This window comes from Leucopleurus acutus (assembly GCF_964270905.1).
Source record: "Leucopleurus acutus genome assembly, chromosome: 9".
NCBI classification, from domain to species: Eukaryota; Metazoa; Chordata; class Mammalia; order Artiodactyla; family Delphinidae; genus Leucopleurus; species Leucopleurus acutus.
Window position 1 is genome coordinate 12,389,014 of NC_139144.1, and position 15,471 is coordinate 12,404,484.

General features: G+C 62.2%; 1 protein-coding gene across 1 annotated transcript; it reads left to right on the forward strand.

Moving 5' to 3' along the window:
• Positions 1–93: 93 nt before the first annotated feature.
• MYO1G (myosin IG) lies at positions 94–14,878 on the forward strand. Its single transcript, XM_082846946.1, has 22 exons — positions 94–226; positions 1,680–1,888; positions 2,062–2,155; positions 2,925–3,090; positions 3,366–3,419; positions 4,144–4,239; positions 4,495–4,614; positions 5,235–5,459; positions 5,554–5,699; positions 6,155–6,269; positions 6,431–6,601; positions 6,811–6,881; positions 7,935–8,009; positions 8,210–8,342; positions 9,051–9,217; positions 9,426–9,633; positions 11,408–11,631; positions 12,204–12,348; positions 13,053–13,157; positions 13,365–13,478; positions 14,437–14,591; positions 14,667–14,878. The coding sequence occupies exons 1-22, from the start codon at positions 135–137 to the stop codon at positions 14,821–14,823; spliced, it is 3,042 nt and encodes a 1,013-aa protein (XP_082703072.1). The 5' UTR covers positions 94–134; the 3' UTR covers positions 14,824–14,878.
• Positions 14,879–15,471: the final 593 nt, after the last annotated feature.

Here is a 15,471-nt window from a genome sequence, read left to right on the forward strand (position 1 = left end):
ACAAGAACCCACTTCCTACTTCACCACACTGGCTGCGGGAGGGAGGGCTGGGCCTGTGCGAGAGCACCCCTCCCTTGAGCTGCTCTGCACAGGAAGGTCGGGGCAACCTGGCCTGGGTGCCTCCCGCCGGCAGGATGGAGGACGAAGGCCCTGAGTGCGGCAAGCCCGACTTTGTGCTTTTGGACCAAGTGACCATGGAAGACTTCATGGAGAACCTGAAGCTCAGGTAGACCTAGGGCAGGGGCTCCCCTTCTCCCCATCCTCACTCCCGCTGGTCTCCGCCAGCCCCAGCCCGCTGTCTGCGTGACTGCAGGGGGACGTTGGGACAGGAAGGACTGTCGCCTCAGGGCCAGGGCAACCAGCCAGTGCTAGAGCAGGCTTCCCAGACCCGGGCCTCCCACACAGCCCAGGTGCCTCCTGACCCCTCCTCCTGGCAGGTGCCAGCCCCCCGGACCGGGTGGATGCTCCGTCCCCCTAGTGGGGCTGTGCTGGGCCCTGTGGGCTCCAAGGGAAGTGGTCAGGGCCCACCCTGGGGGGTGCAGGTGGACAAGCTGAGATGACACTCTCGGGGGGCATGTGGGGTGCTTCAGGGCATGGCCGGTAGAAGTGACACGGGGCCCTATTTGCCAGGGGGCAGAGGGCAGGGAGGAGTTGGTCGTGGCACCAGGAGCTGGCTTCATCCCTGGACAGCCGGGGGGAGCAGAAGGTGACTGTGCAGAGCTTGGGGACAGGTCCCACTGACCCCCGATTGCTGAAGTCAGGCACAGGCGGGCCCTGAGCCAAGGTCAGGGCTGTGGGATGGAGAGTCAGACAGGAAATGAGCTGCTCTTTTGGGGGCAGAGAGCTAAGCATGATTTCACTTCATTCCTATAAACTAGCTTCTGAGACAGGTATTACCATCTCCGTATTAACGATGGAACCCCGAGCCTGGGGCCACACAGCTTGCAGATGGGAGAGTCTGTCTCCAGCAGGTCCCGGGTGTGCAGGGAGCCAAGCCAGGGAACTCCCGCGTCCGTCTGAGGCAGCTGAGGAAGAGGAACCCGGGACCGGCTGTCAGGGGCAGGGCAGGTCCGTCAGGGCAGCAGGCTCCTCCCAGGGCAGAAGAGTCGAGGGAGGGATGATGCACACAGGCACCCTTCCGGGTGACTAGGCTCCTGCAGGGAAGCGCCCAGAGCTCTGAGGAGGGGCCCGGGGGGAGGGTGGTGGCACCCCTCCCAGTCCCTGCTGTCTGGGTGGGGCTGGGCTGGGTCGCTTCTGCTTCTGGGTCCCCGCCCAGGTCTTGAGGCGGAAACAGCTGGAGGCCCCTCCCTCCGCCTCCCACCCCCATCTGCTCTGGTCCTCAACCCAGCTTCCCACACTGCCAGCTCTGCCTTGGCCAGCGAGGCCTGGGGCAAGTCAGTCCCTTAATAAAGTGGGTAGTCATGATTCCCGTGACATCAGGATCCCCGTGGAGAGCAGCCTGGATCCCACCACCACCTCGTGTGGGGTGCGACTCCCGGCAAACGGCACCAGGAAGGCTCAAGTCAGCCGGCACCCCCTCTCCCCCCGACTCCCTCGTCTACTCTCAGCCCTGCGCGTGGGCCAGGGCCCCAAGGCTTCCCGCCTGGGCCCAATGCCCCGGGACCTAGGTGTGTGTCCCCGAGGCCCCGAGCACTGAGGACTGGCCCTGCCTGTGCCAGGTTCGAGAAGGGCCACATCTACACGTACATCGGTGAAGTGCTGGTGTCCGTGAACCCCTACCAGGAGCTGCCCCTGTACGGGCCCGAGGCCATCGCCAGGTACCAGGGACGCGAGCTCTATGAGCGGCCGCCCCACCTGTACGCTGTGGCCAACGCTGCCTACAGGGCGATGAAGCGCCGGTCCAGGGATACCTGCATTGTTATCTCAGGTACCTGCCCTGCAGCCAGGGCCCAGGCTCTGGCTCACAGCCTCCCTGCGCCCCGGTGTTTTCATCTGTCAATGATGGGGAGGTGACTGGAGCACCTGGGAGTGGGGATGGGCACCGGGAGCTGGTTAAGGGGGAGCAGCCAGAAATTGTCTGACTGTCCTTCCTTCCGGCAGGGGAGAGTGGGGCAGGGAAGACGGAAGCCAGCAGGCACATCATGCAGTACATCGCTGCTGTCACCAACCCGAGCCAGAGGGCCGAGGTGGAGAGGTGAGGCTGGGGAGGGGGTGGGGAGCGGCCTCCTGCCTGGTGGGGGGGCAAGAGACACAATGGAGCCCGGCTCAGGCCCAGTTCAGTGGCTGTCAGCAAGCCTCCAGGTGAGCCGCAGCCCGGACCTCTCGACCCAAGGAGAGGCGAGGCCCAGCACGTGGGTGCCCTTCCTCTAGGGACAGGAAGGGAGTGAGGTGCAGAGGGCCGACAGACGGGTGCTGAGCCCTCACGGGGACCTGGTGGAAGTGGAGAGGTTGGCTGGCCCGTCAGGAAGGCCCAGGATGCCAGGCCGGGTGTCAGGGTTTGGGTCAGGAACCCAGGGCCCACCTGCCTGCCAGCTGCTCACCAGCGGGCATTTGTAGCAGCTGTGTGGGAGCCCCGGCTCTTCCTGTTGAGGTGGGGTAAGGTGGGGTTCGGGGCAGGAGTGGGGTGGGAACAGCGATGGAAGTTCCCAAGCACACACAAGGTTGGCAGCGCCGAGCGTGCAGACCCAGCTCCTCACCGGGCTGCAGCTTTGGTCTGGAAAGACAGGGCCAATGCCTTTCAAGGCTCAAGGCTTTACAGGACAACCGACGTGAGCCCCCTGCAGGTGCCTTTCCCAGCATCTCAGAGTCAAAGGCCTGCAAGGGGCAGCGCAGGGTGAGGCCAGGCCCTCAGGCTCCCTCTCCTCCTGTGATGGGGAAGCCTCAGACGGGGATGCTGGACCTGGGCACGGCCCCCAGCGCGAGGTCTTTGCGCTACAGCCCCTCGGCCCCTCTGCCTCCCGCAGGGTCAAGGACGTGCTGCTCAAGTCCACCTGCGTGCTGGAGGCCTTCGGCAACGCTCGCACCAACCGCAACCACAACTCCAGCCGCTTCGGCAAGTACATGGATATCAACTTTGACTTCAAAGGAGACCCCGTGGGGGGACACATCCACAGCTACCTGCTGGAGAAGGTGGGCCTTAACACTGAGACCCTGGGCAGGTGGGCCGCACAAAGGCCTCCCTTGGGGGGACCAGGCAGAGCTGCCCCACCACGCCGAGCCCCCCAGGCCTGGCATCCTGGGGACAGGAACCTACCTTCTCAGGTGTCCCAGCTTCACTGGGCGGGGCTCCCCCTGAAGCCAGGTCAGCCACCACCCCCACCTGCACTGCCCCAGGGGCTCTGGGACAGGTCCCCTGGGGTGGGGCCAACATCCAGGCCTCTGTCCAGCTGCTCCTCTCTCCTCAGTCTCGGGTCCTCAAGCAGCACGTGGGCGAGAGGAACTTCCATGCCTTCTACCAGGTGAGCCAAAGCAGGCAGGGGGAGACCTGCAGGGAAGGCCTTCTGATTGCCCCACCCACAGTCCCTTTCCTTCCCCTCTCCCTCCGTGCCATCGCCCCAGCCCCACCCCTACTGCAGTGGGAGCTCCCTGGACGTGGCTGTGTGTACACCTCATTCATCTGACTCTGACGTGGGGTCCCCCTGGACGCGGGCAGGGCAGTGTCCACACCATGTCTGACACTGAGGTGGATTCTGGACACTGATAGTGTCTACACTGGGTTAGACCCACTGAGGTGGTGTCTCCCTGGACTCAGGTGGTTACACCATGTTTGGCCCACTGAGGCGGGGTCTCCTTGGACTTGGGTGGTATCTACATTCTTTCTGACTCACCGAAGTGCGTCTGCCTGGACATTGGCAGCGTCTACATGGTGTCTGATCACTGAAGTAGGTCCTCCCAGGACACAGGCAATGTCTGCAATGTGTCTGACCTCTGAAGTGGGTCTCTGTGGTCACTCTCTGTGACCACTGAAGTGGTCTTTCCCTGGATAGGTGTGGTGTCTACACAGTATCTGACCTAGAAGTAGGTTCTCCCTGGGCTCAGGCGGTGTCCACACCATCACTGTGCTGACCCACACCATGAATTTGTTGGGTCAGCGGTGGTTGAAGGACGCGTCTGTTTGTCCTGCGTACGTGGGTGGGGTCTTTGGAGCTCAGGGGCCTAACGGAGGGGTGTCGGGTCCTCCAGGTGCTGCGGGGCTGTGAGGACAAAGAGCTGCAAGAACTGCACCTGCAGAGAAACCCCGCGCTATATAATTTCACCCGCCAGGGGGCGGGGCTCAGTGTGAGTGGGGGCAGGGAGCCGAGGCTCTAATCACGCTTAGTCCCAGGACCCTGGTGCTAGTGGCCAGTGGCTTCAGCAGGGGCCAGGGCTGTGTGCATGGTTCAGAGGGACTGGGAGGGCCCTGACTCGGCAGGCTTTCAGTTGGAGGAATCGGGGCTCAGTGCCGGGATGGGGGTGCAGTGGGTGAGCATGCTCCCTGGGACAGAGGAGTCGAGGCTCAGCGTGGCACTGGGTGCTGGGACCTTTCTCCCCCAGGTCTTGGACAGCGACGAGAAGAGCCACCACCAGGCGGTGACGGAGGCCATGCGGGTGATCGGCTTCAGTCCTGAGGAGGTGGCCTCCGTGCACCGGATCCTGGCCGCCATTCTGCACCTGGTGAGCCTGGCTGTGGGCTCTGCGGCCATTTCCCCATGCGGTGCCCTGGCCGGGTGCCTCCCCTGGAGGAGCAGACTGGCCTCTGACAACCAGCCATGTAACTGGCCCACTTCTCCCTCTGCTGAAACTGAGTTGCTTTGGCTGTGGGTTCCCACAGGCCGGGCCTGAGCCGTGGGCCCTGCGTGCCTAGAATGGGCCTGGTCCTTGTCTGGCAGATCAGCCCGGACTTAGCAGGCAAGGGCAGTCTGGGCTCAGTAAAGCTGAACACATGCACACTGGCCTTTTGCTTCCGTCACCTAAGAGCTGTGTGGCCTTGGGCAGGTTACTCAGCGCCTCTGAGCCTTAGTTCTCTCTGAGGAAGCATGAGGAATGGGTAGCACATAGCCAGCTGCAGAAGGATGCAGTGGGACCATTCACATGACGTTCGGGTGGGAAGCCTTGGGGAAGGCTCTGGCATGCTCCAGGAAGCGCTCCCCTCTCTCTCTCTGGCTGTGTATGTGGTAGAAGCCAAGCTCTACTGTACCCCGCGTCCCTGCCTCCCCCCGCCCCCCCAGGGGCAGAGGGGTGCAGCAGCCTCCTCTGAGGCGCAGAGCCTGACTTCATGGTTCCCGCATCACCAGGGAAACATCAAGTTTGTGGAGCCGGAGGAGGGCAGTCTGGAGCAGAGGGGCCTGGCGGTGACTGATGAGGTGCTGGTGGACCACGTGGCTGAGCTGACGGCCACACCCCGGGAGATGGTGCTGCGCTGCCTGCTGGCTCGCACCGTGGCCTCGGGAGGCAGGGAACTCATCGAGAAGGGCCACACTGCGGCCGAGGCCAGCTATGCCCGGGACGCCTGTGCCAAGGTGCTCTGGAGGTGGGGGGGGCAACCTGGAGGCCTTCCCGGAGGAGACGAGGCCAGAGGCAGTCAGAGGCAGCTGGCTCCTGGCCTCTTCCCAGGCAGTGTACCAGCGGCTGTTTGAGTGGGTGGTGGACCGGATCAACCGTGTCATGGAACCCCGGGACCGGGACCCCCGACGCGATGGCAAGGACACAGTCATCGGCGTGCTGGACATCTACGGCTTCGAGGTGTTCCCTGTCAACAGGTGGGTAGCCCTGCCACCACACCCTGACCCCGCCCACCCTCTAAGGCCGCCTTAGTCCTGGGGAGCTCGGCTGGGCTGGGGAGCAGGGGGTCCGGCGTCAGTGCCGGTCGGTCCCTGGCCCCAGGCTCGTGCCTTCAAGCCGGCCTCAGCTGTGCCGCCGTCCACTGGTGCCTGGGAAGGCGATATCTCGGCTCACTTCGCCTCGCTGGGACTCCCAGATCCACTCCAGGGCGTGCGTGCTGGACTTGGGGGCAGGCGGGTAAAAGAGCGGCCCGGAGCGGGAGATGCTCCCCGACAGAGAGGCCACTTGGGACGCCTGGCACCAGCGCCCTCAGGCAGACTTCTGGGGATCTGTTCGCGGGGAAACCTGCCATTTGTTGCGCTCGCTCCCCGTGGAGCCAAAGCCCTGAGGTGGGCGGTCGAGGCATGACTCTCAGCGGCCCCTCCGCCCCCAGCTTCGAGCAGTTCTGCATCAATTACTGCAACGAGAAGCTGCAGCAGCTCTTCATCCAGCTCATCCTGAAGCAGGAGCAGGAAGAGTACGAGCGGGAGGGCATCGCCTGGCAGAGCGTGAGTGCCGGGCCGTCCTGCACAGCTCGGGCCCGGAGGGAGAGGCACGGCGCTGGGCGGGCGGGTGTGTGCAGAGGAGGGCGGGGTGGGGGAGCGGGCGCCGGGCAGGAACTCGAGGCCGGCGACGGGGCTCAGGAGCTGCCCTGTTTGCCCTCCCGCAGGTGGAGTACTTCAACAACGCCACCATCGTGGACCTGGTGGAGCGGCCCCACCGGGGCATCCTGGCTGTGCTGGATGAGGCCTGCGGCAGCGCGGGCCCCATCACCGACCGGATCTTCCTGCAGACCCTGGACACGCACCACCGCCACCACCCGCACTACACCAGCCGCCAGGTGCCCCTCCGCCCCTGTGGTCTCCCCTGCCCTGTGCACCCCCGGCTGGTCCCAGCACTGGAAAGGGCGCCACAGGTGCCATGCTGCCTGTCTTGGGGTGGGGGTGGGGTCCTTGGCGGTGGGTCAGCCTTCTCTGAAGGACTGCCCCCACTCCCCCAGATCCCCCCACACCTTCTGTGCCTTGACCTGGCCTGCCTCCCCCCCCGTAGCTCTGCCCCACAGACAAGACCATGGAGTTTGGCCGAGACTTCCGGATCAAGCACTATGCAGGGGATGTCATGTAAGGGCCCCCCACTGAGCGTCTGGTCCCCCTCCTCTGCCCCTTCCCCTTTTTAAGGCACTGAAAATATTCCCTTCACCAGATTCACAAGTAAAAAGCATACATACAATGGGGCTTTTAAGATAGCGATTCTCAGTCCTGGCTGCATCATAGAATCTTCTGGGAAGCTTTTTAAAAAATGCCCATTTCTGGGAGAGGGGCTGGAGATTCCGAGGTGCAGCCAGGGTGGACCTCTGCTCCTAGGCCAGGGCCAGTTCTCGTCACGCTTTGAGCAAAGCCTGCACATCAAGGTGCAGGCCAGCAAGGAGGAGCAGAGGGGCGAGAGGCTGTGTCTCTAACAAGCTCCCAGGCCAGATGGACACTGCGGGTCCTCAGGCCACACACTGAGTACCGAGGCCCCAGGTGTCTTCCAGGAGTGGCCGTGATTATTATTAATTTCCCTGTCACTCACCTCACCTGGAAGTGGATCTGAGGTGACACAGAGAGAGGCACAAGTGTCCAACGTGTCCTTCGCAAGGAGAAGAAATAAGAGTCCAAAAGACGAAGCCACCAGAAGTCAGATCCCATGGCCTTGAGCCTTTCTAGGAGCTGCAAGTGAAGCCAAGGTTTTAGTACTGAGCTTTCTAACAGTCAAAGGATGAGACGATGAATCTGAGGCTCTCGGTGCCACTGGAACAAAATAGACCAATGACTCAGGAGTTCCTGGTTGTAATTGCAATCGCCGATATTTTTGGAAACTCAGTAGGCACTGTTCTGAGCTCGTGGTCTCTGTTGAGGCACAGAGAGTTTAAGTAACTTGTCCTAGGTCAGGTCACACCGCATGTATGTGCTAGGGCCAGGGTTCAGTGATGCGACACTTGGCCTCTCTCAGGAGAGAAGCTTTGGAGGGAGGAGGGCTTCTGTGATGAGAGGGAAGACAGAAAGGACAGGGAAAGGAAGACGAGCACGTGAGGAGGAAGGAAGAGAGGCTGACCAGGTGGGGGGAGGGGAGGGGCATGCTGGGGGGCCGTCCGAGGGCCCCATCTCCTCAGTGGCCCTGTCCCCCCCGAACAGGTACTCGGTGGAGGGCTTCATTGACAAGAACAGAGACTCCCTCTTCCAGGACTTCAAGCGGCTGCTGTACAACAGGTGAGCAGGCTCTGTGGGCATGCGTGTGGGCACCAGAGGGCGAGGGCCCAGGGGCTTTGGCTGGAAGGGCCTTCAGACACTCCGGTCTGACCCTCACAGACAGCCTGAGGGTCAAAGCTGAGGCCGTGAAGCTTACAAATGGCCAGGCTGGGGTGTGGGCTGTCCTGGAGGGCGGCTGGCCATGCAACCTGTGTCCACAGCATGGACCCCACCCTGCGGGCCATGTGGCCAGATGGGCAGCAGGACATCACGGAGGTGACCAAGCGCCCCCTGACGGCTGGCACGCTCTTCAAGAACTCCATGGTGGCCCTGGTGGAAAACCTGGCCTCCAAGGTACGCCCCCCCCCCCCGCAACCCCTCCCTGAGTCTGGATCCTTCCGGATCCTTCTGTTTCCTCTCTGCTGCAAGCCACAACCCCTCCAGCAGGGAGGGACCGGCCACTGCACAGGTTAAGATGCCCTGGACCAGGCCGAGGCTTGAGTAAATGCGGGGTCCCAGCAGCCTTCCCGTGACCTCATTGCCTCTTGGGGATGGGCTGGGGGAGACCTTGCTCAGAGCTTGGGTTGGCCCAGCCCTGGTGCTGCCCAGATACAGGTTAGCTTCTGGAAGCTGGGGTCACAGGGACAGGAAAGTGGCACGAGCACCTTACAGAGCTTGGGGCCCAAAGTCAGAGGGGGCAGTGGAAGGACAGCAGAATATCCAGAGACTCAGCAGGGCCTCTGGGAAGCGAAAGGAAGGGCTAAGGGGCTTTGCTGCCCGGTCGGAACCTGGCTCTGGGCCAGCCTCCTGCCCGCACCCAGCACTGGGCTCCCAGGTCCCATGCTGCCCGCCACCCCTCATCCCCAGTCTCCTCCTGGCCTCAGCCTTCGGCCTGCCCTTGGGCCCTCAGCCTCCCCTTCCCCTGAGAGCCTCTTCCCCACGCGGACAGACGGCAGCGTGGGAGGATGGAGACGGCAGGATGGAGACAGCTCACTTGCTGCCCCTGCCAGGTGACTGTAGGGCCGTGACACTGGCCTCTCCGAGTGTCCTTTGTCCCCACAGGAGCCCTTCTACATCCGCTGCATCAAGCCCAATGAGGACAAGGTGGCCGCGAAGCTGGACGAGGGCCACTGTCGGCACCAGGTCGCATACCTGGGGCTGCTGGAGAACGTGAGGGTCCGCAGGGCTGGCTTCGCTTCCCGCCAGCCCTATTCGCGATTCCTGCTCAGGTACGGCCCCCTCCCCCAGGGGCGTGTCCTTGAGGGGTTCCAGCAGCGGGGCGCGGGTGCCCAAAGCAGCGGGCGCTTTTCAGACTTCAAGGCGGGAGCCTGCATGCATGGGGGGGGGGGGGGTAATGGGGGCGGGGCGAGTCAAGGTGGGGCGAATCCGCACTCCTCCACAGGGTCTGGCGCCCACTGCCCGGTCGTTCTGTGACAGGTACAAGATGACCTGTGAGTACACGTGGCCAAACCACCTGCTGGGCTCCGATAGGGCGGCCGTGAGCGCCCTCCTGGAGCAGCACGGGCTGCAGGGGGACGTGGCCTTTGGCCACAGCAAACTCTTCATCCGTTCGCCCCGGACGCTGGTCACGCTGGAGCAGAGCCGCGCGTGTCTCATCCCCATCATCGTGCTGCTGCTACAGAAGGTGCGGCGGGGCTGGACGGCCCCCAGGGAGGGCGTGGGAGGATGGGCAGGAGAGAGCTGTGTGCGTTACCTGGGGGGAGGGGAGAGATGGATGTGTACCACCCGGAGTTGGGGGGATGTGCGTTACCTGGGGGGAGCACAGGCACACTTCCAAGTACCGGGGGAGCCCCCGCTCGCCGGTGACAAACCGACACTGAAACTGACTTAAGCAAAAGGGGCTGTTGTTCGGATCCCCTCTGTTCCGTGGCCACCAGCCTCAGGCCCAGGTGCTCAAAACAAGACACTCAGGAATCTGGCTTCCTTCCTTCCTTTCTTTTTTCCTTCTTTTCTTCCATTTATTCTCAAAGATTTCAGACCTGGAGAAAAGCGTGCAGAATGGTGTGCTCTATTCCCACACGCTACTGCCCTGTGTCAACCACGTCACATGACCAACGTGGTTTTGGGTAGACATCGCACCTCTATCCCAGTTATTCGGAAGCAAATCATTTCATTTATAATCATTTCAGTATGTCTTCCCAAAGGATAAGGATTCTCCCACCTCTCCCCATAACTTTTTATTTTTAACATTTCAAACCTACAGAAAAGTGGAAAGATTTGTACAATGATTACTATTCACCTGGATTGCTCCAATTATGTTCTCCCCTCCCCCCCGTCTCTGTCTCTGTCTCTTTCTTTCTCCATACGCACATACAGATACTCACATATGCATATATTTGTATTTTTTCCCAAACCATATAAAGTAATGACACCCCTAAATCCTTCAGCACACATATCCTAAGAACAAGGTCATCCACCGTTACAACCACACTGACATTAGCACATTCAAGAAGCCTAACACTGGGAGTTCCCTGGCGGTGCAGTGGTTAGGGCCCTGCGCTTCCACTGCAGGGGGCACGGGTTCCATCTCTGGTGGGGGAACTAAGATCCCGCATGCTGCAGGGCATGGCCAAAAAAAAAAAAAGAAACCTAACACTGATAAAATGTATTCTACACATCTGAATGTCTAATATGTAGGCCATATTTAAATTTCTGAAAGGGTCCCACTATGACCCATTACATCTTTTATTTTTTAATTTTTAAATGGTATGGTAGAGCAATCTTTTTTTTTTGGCTATGTTGGGTCTTTGCTGCTGCACACGGGCTTTCTCTAGTTGCGGCGAACGGGGGCTACTCTTCGTTGCGGTGCGTGAGCTTCTCACCGCGGTGGCTTCTCTTGTTGCGGAGCACGGGCTCTAGGTGCGCGGGCTTCAGTAGGTGTGGCACGCAGGCTTAGTTGCTCCGCAGAATGTGGACCTCCTTGACCCAGGGATCGAACCCGTGTCCCCTGCATTGGCAGGCGGATTCTTAACCCCTGCGCCACCAGGGAAGTCCCCCATTACATCTTTTAAAAACCCAGAATCCAACTAAGGACGACACACTGCATTTCATTGTTACCTCTGTTATCTCCTATAACACACAGGGTTTTTTTTTTAAGAACATGACCTAATAGCATCACAGAAACAGGATTTAGAATGTTCACACTGACTTGCTGCTGTCCTGTCCAGTCAATAACCACACGTCCCCAGTCGTGTCCTCAGTCTGTTCAACTCAGGGTCTATACGTTGCTTAAGTCTCTTTTAATCTGTGGGTTCGCTGGGCCGCTTGCCTTGTAGGATCTTCAGTCTGGGTTTTGATGGTTACATTCTCGGGTGCCCCTCCATTTTGGGGTCTCCTAAGGTGAGGGAGGTGGGGCCTGGCAGGGCCTAATGGAGCACCACCTCCCACTGGCCCCCCAGGCATGGCGGGGCACGCTGGCCAGGCGGCACTTCCGGCGACTGAGGGCCGTCTACACCATCATGCGCTGGTTCCGGAGGCACAAGGTGCGCGCTCACCTGGCAGAGATGCAGCGGCGATTCCAGGCTGCACGGCAGCCCCCGCTCTACGGCCGTGACCTTGTGTGGCCGCTGCCCCCTGCTGTGCTGCAGCCTTTCCAGGACATCTGCCAGGCGCTCTTCTGCAGGTACTCGCCCTCTGCCACCGCCCCTCACTCATTTCCACTCAGCTAGAGCCCACTGAACACCCGGACCGGGCCATCTGAACCCCTTGGTGCTAGCCAGGAGACAGGTGGTCCCACTGGATAAGCAGAAAACAGGGGGCTGTGCACATCAGCTGGCTGCCCACACCCCACAGCTGGTGGAAGATTCCTAATGTCCCCAGCACCATTCTGGACATCTGGAGGGGATGCAGGCCTCCATCTCCTTGCTAGAGGCTTGCAGGGAGGGTGGTAGGTCAGAGCTAGAAGTGGGGGAAACTCTGCAACTGAGCAGGGCTTTGAAAGCTGAGTAGGAGTTCTTTAGGAGAGGTGTGAAGGGCAACCAGCGCGCTCAGAGCAGGAGAGGCCACCTTCCACTGAGACCAGGGAGGCTGGGACACAGAGGGTGGCTAGTGCCTGGCTGAGGGGCCTGGCCTTATCCTGTGGGGGAAGGGACAGGAAAAGGCACTAACGTGTGTTCTCAGGAAAAGGGGCAGAACCAGGAGTAGGGAAGGGTGAGGCCTGCACAGGGGTCTGTCTGACCACCTGGCCCTCTCCAGGTGGCGGGCCCGGCAGCTGGTGAAGAACATCCCCCCTTCAGACATGGCTCAGATCAAGGCCAAGGTGGCCGCCATGGCGGCCCTGCAGGAGCTGCGACAGGACTGGGGCTGCCGGCGGGCCTGGGCCCGGGACTACTTGTCCTCCGTAAGTGTCAGGGCTGTGGGGTCTGGGTGCCAAGGAGAGGCTCAAGGCTGAAACCTTGCCCATGTCCGCCTCAGCTGTCTTCTCCCTGAGCCTGGCTGTCCTGTGGGCTGTACCCCTCTGTTCCTGCCCCTGGCCTCTGAAGTTCAAGGGTTTTCACCCAGAACCAGCTAGCCTGGGCTTTACTCAGCACCTCCCCCTCTGCCCTACTCCCACTTGCCTTCCTGTGTTTTCAGGTCAGCCCCCCCATTCTCCGGCACAGATCCCCCTTCTTAGGCACAGCCCCCTGACTCCATGCCATGGCCCCCCTTGGCCCACACGGGTGCTGTGAGCCGCCCCCTGGCCCCATTCTGCAGGGGATGAAGGCTCAGGGGCGAGAGGTTTGCCCAGGTGGGTTGCTTGGCATGGAGGAGCGAGGTCCCACCCAGCCCCTTCCATCTCTCAGTCTGCCCGGGCCTGGCGTGGGGAGCTGGGCTGGTGGGTGGTGTGGACGGCACAGACATGTGTGCCTAGAACCTCAGGGCTGCAGGGGGTCTGTGCGGTGGGCCTTAGGGAAGCCAGCTTGGCAGGTGGACCCACCAGGAGGCTGGCGCATGGCCTGACGAGGTTCTCTGAGGTCAAGGATAACTGTGCCAATTCCCTGAGAGTTGCTGTCAGTCAAGCATGGTCCCAAGACCCCATCCCAAGCAGCCCCCATCTGTCCTCAGGCCACAGACAACCCCACAGCCTCAGGCCTGTTTGCTCAGCGACTGAAGACGCTTCGGGAAAAGGACGGCTTCGGGGCCGTGCTCTTCTCCAGCCATGTCCGAAAGGTGAGCAGTGGATACAGGGCTGCAGGCCCGTGGCAGCCCTGGCCCAGGCCTAGCTTAGAGGTTTCACAGATGACCCTGAAACTTCAAAAGTCGTCAGCTCCAGCCCCGTCAGTGAGAGAGTGGCCTCAGGGAGGCGAGGCCACTGGCCACACCTGCTGGGGAGCCCCCTGGGGCAGGCAAGTGACCCTGAGAGCACCTGTCCCGCAGGTGAATCGCTTCAACAAAAGCCGGGACCGGGCGCTTCTGCTCACAGACCGGCACCTCTACAAGCTGGAGCCGGGCCGGCAGTACCGGGTGATGCGGGCCGTGCCCCTGGACGTGGTGAGCCCTGTGCGGGGGCGGGGGCATCCGTGAGGCCCTAGCTGGCCTGGTGTCCTGCTGGGCACTGCCGGGCCCCTCCCCTCATGCCTACCTGGGATGGCCGGAGCTTTCTAGAACTCAGCATCAGCTCAGGACGGCAACTCCTCCCCCGCCCCATGCGCCCCTGCTGAACAGCCTGCAGAGGCTTCCGGTTGCCCCACGGGTGGGGGGCCCAGAGCCCCATCCTCAGCCTCCTCGCCCCCCTCCTGCTCCACTCTTTGGCAGAACGAAATGCCAAATGGCCCCTCTTCCCCACATCTGTGCCAGTGCCTGCCCGGGGGTCTCCGCCACTGGACCGCGTGGAGCTGGCTGCAGTGTGTGGCTGCCACCCCTGGGACCCTGTCCCCGCCTTTCACCCCTCTGTCCAGTTCTGTGACCCACTTGCTCCCTGGAGTCGCAGCTCATATTCCCACAGGCCAAGGGGCAACCCAGGGCAGGGACTGAGGCTGGGGGTCCGTGTAACTGTCAGGCTGGAGGACCATCTGGTATGGTGGCCACGACCCGTGTGGTTATTTAAATGCAATGAAAAGGAAAGAAAAGTAAAAGTTCAGCTCCTCAGTGGCACCAGCACATTCAGGTGCTGGAGAGCCACAGGTGAGCAGTGGTGCCACGTTAGACTGTGCAGATCTAGAACATTCCATTAGGGCAAAAAGCCCTCGTGTGCGGTGCGCCCTGCCCGACCCTCGCCTTTATGGGCAGAACCAGAGAGGGAGGAAGGGGACCTAGAGGGGACAGCAGGGTTGTGGGGCCTGGGGGAGAGGAGGGGAGCTCAGGAGAGGCCGAGGGGAGCGGGCGGGGTGCTGGGGAGGGGAAGATGCGTGCGGGGGGCGGGCCTGTGCTGCTGGGCTGTGGGGTGGAGGTGCAGGTTTGGGGAGGAGGGCCTGCCGCGCCCCTGACCCTGAGACCCCGCCCCCTTCAGGTGACCGGGCTGAGCGTGACCAGCGGGCGGGACCAGCTGGTGGTGCTGCACGCGCGGGGCTACGACGACCTGGTGGTGTGTCTGCACCGCTCCCGGCCGCCACTGGATAACCGCGTCGGGGAGCTGGTGGGCGTGCTGGCCGCGCACTGCCAGGGGTGAGTCTCGGGGCGCGGGGGCGGCTGCGGGGCTGCGGAGCCCTGCCCGTCCTGACCCTGACCTCCGTCCTTCAGGGAGGGCCGGGCCCTGGAGGTCCGCGTCTCCGACTGCATCCCGCTGACCCAGCGCGGGGCTCGGCGCCTGGTCTCCGTGGAGCCCAAGACGGGGCAGCCAGAGCCGGATTTCCGCTGCAGCCGCGGTGCCTTCACCCTCCTGTGGCCGGACTGCTGAGCCGGCCTACCCGCCCGCACCACGGCCTGGCCGAGGGGTTCTCCACCCACGCCCACACCGGGGAAGGATCGCAGTCTCGCTGTGCAATAAAGGACGCTGAGTCTGTGATGGGCGTAGGCTTGTGTCGGGGGGCGGACAGTCTCCAGCCACCACCGATTTGGCAAATGTCACCCCAGTGTCCTCTGCTGACCCCTGAATCCAAGCCTGCCCCTCTTGGGTTTCCGAATGTCCCCAGCGCCTTGGTCTCTTTCTCTCTCCTCCTCTCCCGTAGGACTCCATTGTTCCTATTGGGCCATTGGGGAAGCTTGGGGGTCCCAGGGCCGTCTTGGGACGGGGCTTGGGCAGAGCACACACTGGGGGCACACACTGTCCCAGCTGCTGTCTGTGTCGGTGCTGGGTATGGGCATCCCACGGCCTGGGAACCCTACCTCTGGGACACCGGTAGCCAGGACCCCCCAGACTCTGGGAGCCCGTCCCCATGCCTGGGGTTTCTCCAGGAAGCCAACCCAAGGAAGGCCAGATTGAGCACACCCGCCCCCGCTCAGGCTAGCAGAGCCTCTCCCTAGCCCCTGCCCCTGCCCCAGCCCCCTCCAGCCCCAGGCCCTCTCCCCTCCTCTCTCAGTAGGTAGCTTCTCTGGCCCCAACGCT